This window comes from Suillus paluster (genome assembly GCF_016628075.1).
Source record: "Suillus paluster strain FC165 chromosome Unknown EDB91scaffold_150, whole genome shotgun sequence".
NCBI classification, from domain to species: Eukaryota; Fungi; Basidiomycota; class Agaricomycetes; order Boletales; family Suillaceae; genus Suillus; species Suillus paluster.
In genome coordinates, this window is record NW_024537710.1 from 17,587 (window position 1) to 31,022 (window position 13,436).

Here is a 13,436-nt window from a genome sequence, read left to right on the forward strand (position 1 = left end):
AGTAAACCAAGTCACCCACTTACCCTGCCTGACGCGACAGAGAGGCACACAAGTAATTCAGATCTAGGGGTCCTAGACGAACCAGAAGGAGGTCTGCTTCGAAATATTTGGCATCCGGGCACTCATACTTAAGCCCAATCGGATAAGAGTACCTCTTCATCTTCGTCCTCTGGAACACAGGAATCTTCCTCCGGATCCACGCATTCGAATTTCTCGCTCGCAAACCACTCCTCATTATCGAACGAGACAGACAACACTACACCCTCTGCGCTCTGATAACAGGCTAGGAGTGGACGCGGATGATAGGATGCTGTGAATACCGGACCGAGGTCTACTGCAGCGATGACGAGGGTATAGAGATCATCGACGTGGGGGCGGAAAATATCGAAACCGCGCGTACAACGATGACGCCAATCTGCACCAACAGATCCACTGTATGTACATGTGGTACATATCACAACACGGTACTGGATATTAAATTACATCAATCGTACAAAGCCAGTTCGCTTTCAATAAATTGAAGTGCTTCCTTGGCAGAAGGCCGATCGATGGGCGTCTTGGACCAGCAACGGGTCATGAAATTCCATCGCTGGTCGGTAACACGATCATCGTCTGGACGAGGATGTATTTCCCCCTCAATGATCACTTTCCCCAAGATCGCGGCTTCACGGCTCAAGTGTGACCAGGGTACTTTTCCCGTCAGGACCTGCAAGACAACTCAGCAAGCTGCATTAGCAAAAGGGAACGACTCACTTGAAGTATGATACTACCAAAGGAGTAGATGTCACTCTGAGCAGTGATTGCAGAGCCTGATTCTTCCTCAGATAGAAGTTCAGGAGCTGACCACCTCACTGCTCCTGGACGACAGCTCATCTTCGCGAGGTACGTCATCCCGGGCAATTTAGTCAAGGTTCCTGATAGCCCAAAGTCTGCAAGATATGCAGTGTTATCGCTACCGATAAGGACGTTGGTCTTGTAGTCGCACGTTAGTATGCAAGGATTAGAACAGATGAAGGACCTTACACCGGTGAGGTCTCCGTGGACGACTGGGTTGGGGTGTGTGTGTCCGTCTATAGTGACGCGAAATGTATGAACTGAGCGAGTTATTAATTTCAGCTATGCGGATGCCTGTGTTCACTCACGATATTTGAGGCCAGCGGCTACGTCGCGGAGCTTGGGTACGAAACGATGAGCTCGATTGCACAAACCAGAAAGGTCCTTGAAAGTCTCACCAGAAGAAGACGGTCATGCGGCGTGAGGGTCTCGTTTTGCTCGTTGAGGAACGACGTTAGAGTGCCGTTGAGTATCCACGGAGCAACAAGAGCTACAGAGGGGCCAAAATCCGAAGTAGTACCAATGAACTTCAAGATATTAGAATGTTGCAACCTCTTCCAAATTCCGAGCTCTTTCCGAAATACCTAAGAAAAGTAAGTCAAATCTGTCATGTTCCATGCCACAGAACATCACCTCAGCAGTGAAGAAGTGCGGTCGAATTGCTTTGACGGCGACCTGCGGGAGAGTGAGATGTTAGTGAACATAGAAAGACTGCAATATATGCACGAACGTCTACATCGCCCTCTGGCCCATGGTATATACATTTGTAGATATTTCCGTATGTACCGCCAGAAACGGGGTCTTTGCTGCATCGGGTGATGAGTCCAGTTAAGTCTGGGATGGGGATCAGGGGAATAGGCTGAGTGGATGTGACGTTGAGCGCAGTAGGTGGGGAGGATGGTCGATTTAAGAGAAGGCCAAGAACTTCATCACCCATTTGTTGCGGCGTGACGGCGGCTTCCATCGTCTGATGCCTTTGTTCGAATTGCACGATAGCCTTCTGTAGTAAACTATGCATACTCTTTAATGCGGAGAGATCGATTATGACCAGGTGTGACTCTGTCAAACGACTAGCCCTTTGATGTGCCACCAATGATACCTGGAAAGAGGACACGTTTGGCGTAACAAAATGCATGCACACACGCACGAAGGACACTCACGATTGCGACGAGATTGCGGATCATATTATCCGATCTCAAAACAATCCAGTACATTGGTAGCTTGACATCGAGGTCCTGAGCCATCTTGTGAACCTGCTCTAGTAGCCTGTTGTACTCCATTCGGTGGTCGTCTGACAATGCGTGCAGTTGCATCGTCGGTAGTTCTGCGCAACGGATAAGCATCTGCGGGGACAATATATGACAGGACGACCCACTTGCTGAGTAAACTTGTTTCAGATTCTTGATCACGTCATTTGCGTGTGCGAGCTGCTCCTGAGTTGGCGGTAGAATAGGTCCTGACTGTATCGTTGACTTCTTCTCAGTCAGTTGCGGGTGTGGAATCCCGTTGGGCATCTTGTATGGTCCCTGTGGTGCTGGAACCACGCTGATACCAGTAGTTGGCACCCGGTGCTCATCCGGAGCCACACGATTGGCGCTTCGCCGATCTGCGGTCAAACAAGCGCTAACTCCAGGGTTCATTCCTAAACTTAGAGCGGAACTGGCTGACTGTGGCTGGGGTTGCTGGGAAGTTCCCCTGGCCTGCTGGACACCTGCTGAACCAGCAGCAGAGGCCGTTGTAGTACTAGAATGCGCTAGTTTGCCTTCAAGTGTGTCATTAGGTGGTATGGTTTGGAGACCTTTGACGAATATTAATTATGACTGATCGTACGAGTATTATTTTGGTACCTTGCCAATGCTCCCTCCTCTGGCGGGTAGGCAACCTCTGGGCCGATGGCTCCTTCTCATGTGTTGGCATATATGGATGTTGACGATGTCGCGTTGCCGGACGAGGAGAACTGGGACGATGCCGTGCAGGAAAGTTAGTCGTATTAGAAGGAGAAAACGCGCCAAGAAGCATAGGCTGACTAGAGCCTGGTTGCGCGTCCATCTCCGGTTGCATGTGTTCGAGGGCAGTTGTAGTCTGATGCACCAGAGGTGTTTCTTAGACTGGCCATTATAAATGTAATAGAATGCTGTGTGCAATGGAGATCAAACGGAGATTCTACAATTTTAATTTATAAAAATCCAAGGCACTACTAAGTGACTGACGGACATGAGGAGAACATGAGGCCTGAGGAGTTGTGACGGAAAAGGCAACAGAGCACTGCTACACGTGCACTTCCCGTATGCTTCGGATATCTTGCACTTGCCACATTCGCAAAATCCCCTCAGATCTGTCGACACCTCTGCTCGATATAATTACCTCCGCCCGCGTACCCCGCACTGCTCATCTGCAACTTTCGTTTTTAACGATTTTTTTGTCCATTCAACGATTTATTCAACTTCATTGATCACTCTAGGCTGCCCTCGTCCCCTTACGTACGATCTACGGATTGTCTCACTGTCGCATCTGATCCTGCAGACTTTTGAGCCTGCCGCACGCACACTACTGCACTGCCGCTTTAATGTTTCCCACCCTCCCCATATGTTCGCACTTGGGCAAATGCATACGAGATACCAACAACCGGACACTGCTTCTTCCCTCTAGGGATACCTCACCTTTGCACGGCGCCTGGTTGATGCGCGCTATTTCGAGATTAACTTCGACACAGTCCCCGAGTTGCCGGACCCTTGCACGGAAACGGCACCCATTCGATCCTCCCAACCATCTCCTTCACCAGAACGATGTTGTTGCATGATGTTGTTAACAAGGTTTGTCTATTCCAAGGAGCTGACGATATTCTTACTATGTATACGCTGTACCTAGGCTGCGATCATTCATGTTTCTTCTTGAGTGTTGAGGCGGAGTCGCTCCATGAGCGGGAAAGTTGAGCAACAACAAATACCCGACCTCGCTGTCCTCGATAGTGAGCTCGAGTATTTACTCAGAAGTGTCTTTTGCGTAGGTCCTTTTTGTAGCACTACTGTACTTACACTGTTCGGCATGCTGACTATTTTATCTTGTGTTTCCTCCGGGTTCTCGACCACTCGCCATATCGAGGGGATGAATACAAGTTGTAACACAGCTGCTATTTTTTCAGTTTCTTTTACTCTTGCTTTTCATAAGTAATACGAAATTCCGAATCCTCTCAATCTACGTCTCCGTAATTTAAAAAACGACACTTTCTTCCCGAGAAAATAAAACTGAGTGATAATCTAGCTCTAAGTATCATGTGAGGCTCAGCACTCGTTAATGATACTACTGACTAAGCAAGCAAGGCAGCGCCAAATCCTAGTATGAGGTAATGAATTGCATCATTGCCATGGTCGTACAAGCAAGCTCGCTTTCAACAAACCGAAGTGCTTCCTCGGCAGAAGGCCGTTCGATGGGTGTTTTGGAGCAACAACGGGTTATAAAGTCCCATTGCCGGTCAGTGACACAATGGTGATCTGGACGAGGATTTCTTTCCCCTACAATCACCTTCAACCAGATTATGAAATCATTTGTCAACTGATGCCAAGGGACAACTCCTGTCAGAACCTGCAGGATGAGTTAGTAAGCTGCTTTGGCAAAAGAAAACGACGGACTTGAAGCATGACGCTACCAAAGGAATAAATGTCGCTCTGAGTGGTGATTGCAGAGCCTGATTCTTCCACTGAAAGAAGCTCAGGGGCTGCCCATCTCACTGCTCCTGGATGACGGCTCATCTTCGCGAGGTACGTCATACCGGGCAATTTAGTTAAAGTTCCTGAAAGTCCAAAGTCTGCAAGGTATGCAGTTCTATCACTACCGATGAGGACATTGTTCTGGTAGTTGATCGTTTAGTATGAGGGATTGGAACAAAGAAGGGACCTTACACCAGTGAGGTCTCCGTGGACGACTGGATTAGAGTATGTGTGTCCGTCTACAGCGAAGCTAAACGTATGAACTGAGGGAGAGAGTTATCGATTCTAGCTATGGGGATGACTGTTCACTCACGATAGTGGAGGCCAGCGGCTATGTCACGGAGCTTGAGTACGAAACGATGAGCTCGAGGGCACAAACCGGGAAAGTCCTTGAAGTTCTCACCAGAAGCAGACGATCACGCCGTGTGAGGGTCTTGCTGTTATTGTTGAGGAATGACGTCAGAGTGTCATTGTCTACCCACGGAGCAACCAGAGCCACAGGAGGGCCAAAGTCCCGAGTAGTACCCATGAACTTCAAGATATTGTGATGTCGCAACCTCTTCCAAATCCCGAGCTCTCTCTCAAATGCGAACATCATCCCAGTGTTGAAGAATTGCGGCCGAAATGCTTTGACAGCAACCTGCGAGTGAGTGATATGTTAGTAAACGTAGAAGAACTGCAATATCCGAACGAACGTCTATATCGCCCTCTGTTCCATGGTATATACATTTATAAATATTTCCGAATGTACCGCCGGAAACGGGGTCTTTGTTGCATCGGGTGATGAGTCCAGTTAAATCTGGAATGGGGATTGGGGGGATAGACTGAGTGGAGGTAATGACACTGGGAGCGGTAAGTAGGGGGGATGGTCGATTTATGATAGGACCAGTAAGTCCACCACCCATTTGTTGCGGTGTGACGGCAGCTTCCAGCATCTGATGCCTTTGTTCGAAGTGTTCGATAGCCTTTTGTAGTAAGCCATACATGCTCTGTAGAGCGGAGCGATCGATTATGACCAAGTATGACCCTACTATCGAACCACGGAACCGTTGATATGCCACCAATGACACCTGTTAAGAAAACATGTTCAACGCGACACAAAGTACGGACGCACGAAGGGCACTCACAATTGCGACGAGATTGCGGATCATATCAACCGATCTCAAAACAATCCAGTACATTGGTAGCTTGGCATCAAGGTCCTGGGTCATCTTGTGAACCTGCTCTAGTAGTTTGTTGTACTCCATTCGGTGGTCGTCTGACAATGCGTGTAGTTGCATCGTCGGTGGTTCTGCGCAAAATGGATAAGAATATGCGGGGACAATATGACGGGACGACCCACTTGCTGAGTAAATTTGTTTCAGATTCTTGATCACGTCATTTGCGTATGCGAGCTGTTCCTGAGTTGGCGGTAGAATGGGTTCGGACTGTATGGTGGGCTTCCTCTCAGTCAGCTGCGGGGGTCGCATCTCGTCAGGAATCATTGATGGCAGTCCCTGTGGTGCGGCCACGCTGAGACCAGCAGTTGGCACCCGCTTCAGGAAGGCTTCTTGAGTTGTGCTGGGAATACCCAGCTGCTCATCCGGGGCCACATGATTGGCGCTTCGCCGATCTGTAGCCGAAGGAGCGCTAATTCCAGGGTTCGTTCCAAAACTTGGAGCCGAACTGGCTGACTGCGGCCAGGTTTGCTGGGACGCTCCGCCGCCCTGTATAACGCCTGTTGGACCAGCAGCAGAAGCCATTGATTTACTGAAGTATGTGTAAATAGGAAGCTTGAACGACACGCTGACATAGCTCACAGATACGCTCGGTTTCCTCCAAGCGTCTCATTGGGTAGTATGATTTGGGTACCTTGCTCAATGTTAGTTTATGACTGATCACACGAGTATGGTTTGGATACCTTGCAAATACTCCCTCCTCTGGAGGGTAAGCAGCCTCTCTGCCGATGGGTCCTTTTCAGGTATCGTGTATGGATGTTGACGATATCGTGCCGCCGGACGGGGAGAACTGCTCCGATGCCGTGCAGCGAAGTTGGTAGAATCGAACGCGGTCAGACGCATGACCTTTCTATAAGGACCTGTTTGCGCGTCCATGACCCGCTGGATGCGCAGTTGTAGTCTGAGACTACTAGTGGTTTTGGTGTTATCGACTCGAGCTGGAAAAGCAAGTAGCGAACTGTAGACAGCTGATGACGAAATGGTAATCCTGTAATTATAATGTATTACGATCGGGCTGTGTGCAGTGGAAGTTCTGTGTAGAAGATCTGCTCTAGTGATGCAATGCCTTGGGTACTGCCCAAGACGCAGTCAAAATGGGACATTGCGGGGGGGCAGAGCGGGGGGCAGAGAGTATTACGCAAATTGCTGTGTTAGGTCCAGAGGTCTGATACTTAGACCTGTGGACTAGCCCTGCTTCGGATTGAATTTCAGCGTCATAAGAGTAACAATTCGGGAAGATAACGGTCATAATTCGGAGATAATATAACGGGAACCGCTAACTCATTGTAGCGGCGCTCGGCCGTGTCAGTCCCCGACTCCTGTTCGAATCACCTTCCTTGCAAGATCACGATAAGCACGTACCATGTGATATGAAAGCCGCCACAGGGTGTTCATCAGAAGACGTCAAAATAACAACAGCATCCGGCTCGGAAGACGAGGCAACAGAACAGCTTATTGACGCATCCGAACTGAGCGAAGCGCCAGTATGTCAGACGCGTTGGAAACATGGATCGAAAACGTTCTGCCACATATTTCTATTGACCCTACCTTCGAGGACTACTGCGCACAAATGTTTGTAAAGGAATGAGTGATTGCATTGGGTTCGACCCACCTCGCATAACTCTTTTGTGCTCTGCTTAATTATTCTTGACTCGGGAGAAGCGGAATTATAGAGGCCGCTGTGCTCGCGGTACCAGACGACATCGCGAAAGCTACTGGTGATGACCACGACGGGCTTCAAAAAATTAGGTGTGGGGTGTGGACGGTGATCAGTATTAAGAGTGTCTTGCCCCAATCAATATTTTTGGGTTGCATCATCAACACAGACACGGCCCTAAATCATGGTGCTTAGCACGACAAGTCCACGATGGCAAACACACAAGCCGCAGGTGTAGAAATCGCCTTTCAAGCGGTGCTTTGATCCGATCGCAACGAACCCAGACAAACCACAATTACGCTCCAGTGACCATATTGGGTCGACAACTTGCAATCATTAGAATAGACGCCAAACGCAATATTAATAGCGTCACAAATATATGGATGCATACCTCAGACCACGCTATAAGATGACAAAGCTGGTCTGTTAACTGCCTCAATATGGAGTGCGACGATGCTCCTGGAGAATCAGTCCTCCCGTATATTCAATCAAATTAAACACCATCCTCGAACCTGACATGTCCCTCCTAAGCTCGATATAGGTCTCGAGGCCTAGGGCGCAGCTCTTCTTCATGATGGTCCCGCAGTATCACCGGGCTCGTAAAACGAATGTCGCGCAAGTATATATAAGACAGTAATATAACTTACATTGTCAACAATGACCCAGTCATCAACTTGTACTCCTGCGGTGCCTCACCGCCCTGGATAATCCCGTCTGGCCACTCCATGCTCGTTTTGATTCCTTGCTGTGTGCCTAGTGTGATTTGCGCCTTTTCTTGAGCGGGATAGAATGCCCGAGTTGTTTTGTGCGAATTGAGAGGCATGCGCGAAGAGGAGGTTGCGAAAGACATGCCGTCGTAACGGCACATTGGCAGGAAATTCAAACGTCGTACTACGGTGAAGGTCGTGCAAAGAAACGCGAAGTCGTGGTTCTTGCGCCTCATGGCGTGGCACGGCCTGTGACTCGTGAGGTTTGTTTGGATCCAAGGCTTTTGCCAAACAACGTTCGGAAGTACCAATCCCTCAAAGCCGATTCCGAATGCAGTCATTCCGATTCTGCCAGTACAAGAGCGAATCAAGACGGGCCCTGCGACAAAATTCACGGGTAGCGTAAAGATCACATTATAAGCACGGATAGCGTTTTCCTGGTGCTAGATCTCCGTTTCTTGTTTCCTGGTTTGTGCAGAGGTCCTCATGCACTGCGCGTGCACGTGTCACAATTGGCTGTCGCTGAATTCTACCGGATTGGAATCAAGCAAGAATAGGTCACGGATAGCAGCTAAGAAGGGGAAATCCCACGTAGATTGCATGCTCAACATGTTGTCAGTCCATAATATTATCAAACTGCGGGTCACTGACTACAGGTAATCACTTGTAAATATGAAATAATGAATTACATCCCGCATCAAGCGAGCTCGCTTTCAAGAAACTCAAGTGCTTCCCCGGCAGAAGGCCGTCCCATGGGTGTCTCAGAGCAGCAACGGGTTATAAAACACCATTGCTGGTCAGTAACATAACAAGGATCTGGACGAGGATTTCTTTCACCTCCAATCACCTTCAACCAGATTGCGAAATCATTTGTCAACTGATGCCAAGGGACATTTCCCGTCAGAACCTGCAAGACGAGTTAGCAAGCTGCATAGCAAGAGGAAACAACTTACCTGAAGCATGATGCTACCCAAGGAGTAGATATCGCTCTGAGTGGTGACTGCAGACGCTGATTGTTCCACAGAAAGAAGTTCAGGGGCCGCCCATCTCAGTGCTCCTGGATGGAGGCTCATCTTCGCGAGGTACGTCATACCGGGCAATTTAGTTAAAGTTCCTGAAAGGCCAAAGTCTGCAAGGTATGCAGTTCTATCACTACCGATGAGGACATTGTTCTGGCAGTCGATTGTTAGTATAGGGATTGGAACAAAGAAGGGAACTTACACCAGTGAGGTCTCCGTGGACGACTGGATTAGAGTATGTGTGTCCGTCTACAGTGAAGCTAAACGTATGAACTGAGGGAGAGAGTTATTGATTTTAGCTATGGGGATGGCTGTTCACTCACGATAGTGGAGGCCAGCGGCTACGTCACGGAGCTTGGGCATGGATCGATGAGCTCGAAGGCACAAACAGAGAAAGTCGTCGGATTTCTCACCAGAAGCAGACGATCACGCAGCGTGAGGGTCTTGCTGTTGTTGTTGAGGAATGACGTCAGAGTGTCGTTGACTATCCATGGAGCAACCAGAGCCACAGAGGAGCCAAAGTCTTCAGTTGTGCCCATGAATTTCAAGATATTATGGTGTTGCAACCTCTTCCAAATCCCGAGCTCTCTCCGAAATACGAACATTATCTTAGTATTGAAGAACTGCGGTCGCATTGCTTTGACGGCGACCTGCGGGTGAGCGATACGTCAGTAAACGTAGAAGAATTGTAACATATGTACGAACCATTACGTCGCCCTCTGGTCCGTGGTATATACATTTGTAAATATTCCCGTATGTACCACCGGAAACGGGGTCTTGGCTGCATCGCGTGATGAGTCCAGTTAAGTCTGGGATGGAAATTTGGAGGATGGACTGAGTGGAGGGAATGTCGTTGGGAATGGTGGGTGGATGAAATGGTCGATTTATGAGAAGATCGGCAAGTTCACCACCCGTTTGTTGCGGGGCGATGGCGAATTCCATCATGTGGTGTTCGAAGCGTTCGATGGCATTCCGAAGTAAGGTATACATGCTCTTTAGAGCGGAGGGATCGATTATGACCAGGTTTGACCTTGTCAAATGAAGGGTCCTTTGATGTGCCACCAATGATACCTGAAAAGAGGACACGCTTAACGCGACAAAATGCACACGCGCAAAGGGTACTCACAATTGCGACGAGATTGCGGATCATGTCATCCGACCCCAAAACAATACAGTACATTGGTAGCTTGGCATCGAGGTCCCGAGTCATCTTGTGAAGCCGCTCTAGTAGCTGATTGTACTCCATTCGCTGGTCGTCTGGCAATGCGTGCAGTTGCATCGTTGGTGGTTCTGCGCAAAACAGATAAGAATCTGCGGGGATAGCATATGAAGGGACGACCCACTTGCTGAGAAAACTCGTTTCAGATTCTGGATCACGTCCATTGCGTGTGCGAGCTGTTCCTGAGTTGGCGGTAGAATGGGTCCTGACTGTATCGTGGGGTTTGTCCCAGCCATATGCGGGGGTGGAATCCCATTGGCGCTTCGCTGATCTGTCGTAGGAGCGCCAATTCCAGGGTTCAATCCAAACCCTGGAGTCGGACTGACTGACTGCAGCCAGGGTTGCTGGGACATTCCACCGCCCTGCATAATACCTACTGGACCAGCAGCAGAGGCCATCGTATTACTTGAATGCGTGTCAATAGGAAGCTTGGATGATACGCCGACATGACTCACAGATGCGCTAGGTTTGCTCCAAGTATGTTATTGGGGTTTGAGGTCTGCTGAATGGCCTGGTCCCCTCTGACCAAGAGAGTCTTGTTCTTGTGGAGATTCACATGCATTCTTTCCAACTTTGCCGTCCATGCTTCGTCTGGACAGCCTCCTGTTTGCGCGAGTATGGTTTGGATATCTTTCTCGATGTTCTGTATGACTAATCGCACATGCTCCCTCCTCTGTATCAGTCGCGGAAGAATAGGCAGCCTCTGGGCCGATGGTTCCCTCCCAGGTATCACGTATGGATGTTGACGGTGACGATGTCGTACAGCAAAGTTAGTCGTACTGGAAGAATAAACTGCGGCCAGACGCATAGCCTGACTAGGGCCCGGTTGCGCATACATCACACGCTGAGCGGGTGCGTATGAGGGCAGTTGTCACGTTAGTCTCAGAATTATCGACTTGGGTTGGAACCAGACTGCGGACAGCTGGGGACGACTCCTGGTACTTAATATATGTGACAGTACCATGCTGTATGCTGGAAATTCCGATCTTAAAGATCCGAGGCAGGACTTGACTGGTGCGTGGCCGACAGACATGATGCATGAGGACAACACGAGCCTCAACTTGGCAGATTGTCAGCCATATAGCACAGCCACTTCGCTGTTTAAATAATTAGCGTTACTCGTGTTCCAGCGTCAATCACCACCTTCCCTCCCTCCCGTGCTCGCGGACGCCCTCATCGACTGTATTCCCCACTGTCGTCTCATCTGCCCGTACCCCGTGCTATCGATGTCTGTAACTTTCACTCTTGACGAATTTTCTCTCTATTCACTTGCTTTCAACTTCTTCAAGTCCTCTGCCATCGTTCCTTACGTACGTACTGTTTCTCACCACAGCATCTGATTCTGCCTGCGCGCAAACTGCACTGCCGCTTTATGAGATCCCGACAATTGGAAACGGCTTATCCCTTCTAAGAGACACCTCACCTTTTTGAGCCAATCTGGCTGCGTTTCTGTTTGTCAAATGTCCTCGTTTCGTGGAAACGCACAACAGGACGTGTTGCACACAACCTCTCACGCTTCTACGTGAAGCTGAAAACCACCAGCGAAACATCGGAGTTTTGTCTACATAAATATTGCACGATATCTGTCGATGACGACTCAACTACTTACCATGCGCGCATTTATCTTGGCACGGTCACCTCACTGCCGCTTATCTCCCGCCTAGAGCGAATGTTCATCGTGACTGCTCTTGGAGAGCCCGAAAAGGTGGCCAATCAGATGGTATCGCGGGCGTTCCGTCAGCATTAAACAGATCCATCCGTACATATAGTATGTACTGTAGTTATGAGAAGCGAGCGGACGCGACGAGAGAGCTAGTAGAACAATACATATCTCAGTCTCTGAAAGGGACTTGAATCTACAAGTGATATACCTAGTAGAACAGCGTAAAGTAAGAGGGGGAAAATCAACGTTACTCACATCTCAGTCTCTGAAAGGAACTGAGATGCTCGTACGATACTACACGAATCTTTATAGTATGTTAACATAGAGATGGAATATTGGCGTAGCATATATCGATGGCTTGCCTCATAGAGGGGCTGGTCACGAGTCTACTCCCCAGTAAGGAGTTCAGGACCTGCCCATCTCACTGCTCCTGGATGACAGCTCATCTTCGCGAGGTGTGTCATGCCGGTCAACTGTTTTAAAGTTCCCGAAAGGCCAAAATCTCCAAGATACGCCTTTCTATCACCATCGACGAGTCTTGCATTTGATCATTAGGACATTATGATGGATGGAATAAATATGAACCCTTATATCAGTGAGGTCTCCGTGAATGACGGGATTCAAGCCGTCTTCAGTCAAGCTAAACGTATGGACTGAGGGAGAGAATTTTCATTTTCCCAAGTACGTACACTCTTCGTGTGTCTACAGAAAGTTGAAGGGCATCAAGACCATGATGTTCTCCACTCATCGGTTTAAAAATTTCATCCGACATGCGGATCTCATTTTGTGAGTTTTGGTCTTTCTTGAATGCCAATACCTCTCGCTGACACGTTCATTAATTGTAGGTACATAGAGGAATCTGTCCAGGAACAAGGCACGCATGACCAGCTGATGGAGAGAGGTCGTAATTGGAATCTACAAGGACAACATTTCCTTTAACTGTTGTTGCTGCTGCTTCTGAGCCAACGACTTTGCTTTGAATGTCTCCAAGATATCATGCACACCCTCTGGCTCTAAAACGATCTTTTTCCCGTCACACCGTGCCTTCTTCGTAAACTCAGTGCATAGCTCATTGATATCCGCGTCCTACAAATAACACAAATCAACAAAAGCCAACCCACCAAACGATTCGACACCCACCTTAAACTGAGGATGCGACGTGATCGTTCGCCACGCTTTCAGAACTTCGATATTTGCCGGACTCTCCTTCGCCTTCGGGAAGTTTGAGCCCTCGCAAGGGACCATATTCCCTCCCTGAGAATTCTTGCGCACCAGGGGCTGTGTAAATGACGAACTCGCGAATGGCGAGTCACCTGATGCAAGTATGTTTTTCGCAATATCCTCCCTCGTCCCGTCAAAAAGCTCGCCCAGGCTGTGGTTCTGCATGTAGTCGGAATGACCTGCAGATTGTGA

The 13,436-nt window shown here is 48.9% G+C and overlaps 4 protein-coding genes across 4 annotated transcripts; all 4 read right to left on the reverse strand.

Moving 5' to 3' along the window:
- Positions 1–359: 359 nt before the first annotated feature.
- EDB91DRAFT_178746 (kinase-like domain-containing protein) lies at positions 360–3,086 on the reverse strand. The gene is made up of 10 exons (XM_041326335.1): positions 2,682–3,086; positions 2,210–2,632; positions 1,995–2,158; positions 1,565–1,933; positions 1,468–1,509; positions 1,233–1,418; positions 1,143–1,173; positions 1,024–1,094; positions 754–972; positions 360–706 (listed from the first exon to the last, which is right to left on the reverse strand). The coding sequence occupies exons 1-10, from the start codon at positions 2,893–2,895 to the stop codon at positions 485–487; spliced, it is 1,941 nt and encodes a 646-aa protein (XP_041170006.1). The 5' UTR covers positions 2,896–3,086; the 3' UTR covers positions 360–484.
- Positions 3,087–3,923: 837 nt separating this feature from the next.
- Positions 3,924–6,865, reverse strand: EDB91DRAFT_179192 (kinase-like domain-containing protein). The gene is made up of 10 exons (XM_041326336.1): positions 6,442–6,865; positions 6,341–6,392; positions 5,884–6,290; positions 5,669–5,832; positions 5,237–5,611; positions 4,945–5,181; positions 4,855–4,885; positions 4,734–4,804; positions 4,464–4,682; positions 3,924–4,416 (listed from the first exon to the last, which is right to left on the reverse strand). The coding sequence occupies exons 1-10, from the start codon at positions 6,632–6,634 to the stop codon at positions 4,168–4,170; spliced, it is 1,998 nt and encodes a 665-aa protein (XP_041170007.1). The 5' UTR covers positions 6,635–6,865; the 3' UTR covers positions 3,924–4,167.
- A 1,859-nt stretch (positions 6,866–8,724) lies between these two features.
- On the reverse strand, positions 8,725–11,421 carry EDB91DRAFT_1351193 (kinase-like domain-containing protein). The gene is made up of 9 exons (XM_041326118.1): positions 10,816–11,421; positions 10,485–10,765; positions 10,268–10,431; positions 9,847–10,212; positions 9,555–9,791; positions 9,465–9,495; positions 9,344–9,414; positions 9,076–9,294; positions 8,725–9,029 (listed from the first exon to the last, which is right to left on the reverse strand). Exons 1-9 carry the CDS (start codon positions 11,196–11,198, stop codon positions 8,820–8,822), a joined length of 1,962 nt encoding a protein of 653 aa, XP_041170008.1. The 5' UTR covers positions 11,199–11,421; the 3' UTR covers positions 8,725–8,819.
- A 1,517-nt stretch (positions 11,422–12,938) lies between these two features.
- Positions 12,939–13,409, reverse strand: EDB91DRAFT_1063475 (uncharacterized protein; the record flags this gene model as incomplete). Its single annotated transcript, XM_041314621.1, has 2 exons — positions 12,939–13,109; positions 13,158–13,409. 2 exons carry the CDS (start codon positions 13,407–13,409, stop codon positions 12,939–12,941), a joined length of 423 nt encoding a protein of 140 aa, XP_041170009.1.
- Positions 13,410–13,436: the final 27 nt, after the last annotated feature.

Excerpts from the sequence above, each read along its gene's own strand:
- EDB91DRAFT_178746 (XM_041326335.1), bottom strand. The coding sequence starts at position 2,895 with ATGCAACCGGAGATGGACGCGCAACCAGGCTCTAGTCAGCCTATGCTT. Across the intron at positions 2,159-2,209 it reads GAAACAAGTTTACTCAGCAA|AACTACCGACGATGCAACTG; the intron begins GTGGGTCGTCCT and ends TCCGTTGCGCAG. Across the intron at positions 1,934-1,994 it reads TCCGCAATCTCGTCGCAATC|GTATCATTGGTGGCACATCA; the intron begins GTGAGTGTCCTT and ends TCCTCTTTCCAG.
- EDB91DRAFT_179192 (XM_041326336.1), bottom strand. The coding sequence starts at position 6,634 with ATGGACGCGCAAACAGGTCCTTATAGAAAGGTCATGCGTCTGACCGCG. Across the intron at positions 6,291-6,340 it reads GGAGGAAACCGAGCGTATCT|TAAATCAATGGCTTCTGCTG; the intron begins GTGAGCTATGTC and ends CACATACTTCAG. Across the intron at positions 5,833-5,883 it reads GAAACAAATTTACTCAGCAA|AACCACCGACGATGCAACTA; the intron begins GTGGGTCGTCCC and ends CATTTTGCGCAG.
- EDB91DRAFT_1351193 (XM_041326118.1), bottom strand. The coding sequence starts at position 11,198 with ATGTATGCGCAACCGGGCCCTAGTCAGGCTATGCGTCTGGCCGCAGTT. Across the intron at positions 10,213-10,267 it reads TCCGCAATCTCGTCGCAATT|GTATCATTGGTGGCACATCA; the intron begins GTGAGTACCCTT and ends TCCTCTTTTCAG. Across the intron at positions 9,496-9,554 it reads TGCGTGATCGTCTGCTTCTG|CTCCGTGACGTAGCCGCTGG; the intron begins GTGAGAAATCCG and ends TCCATGCCCAAG.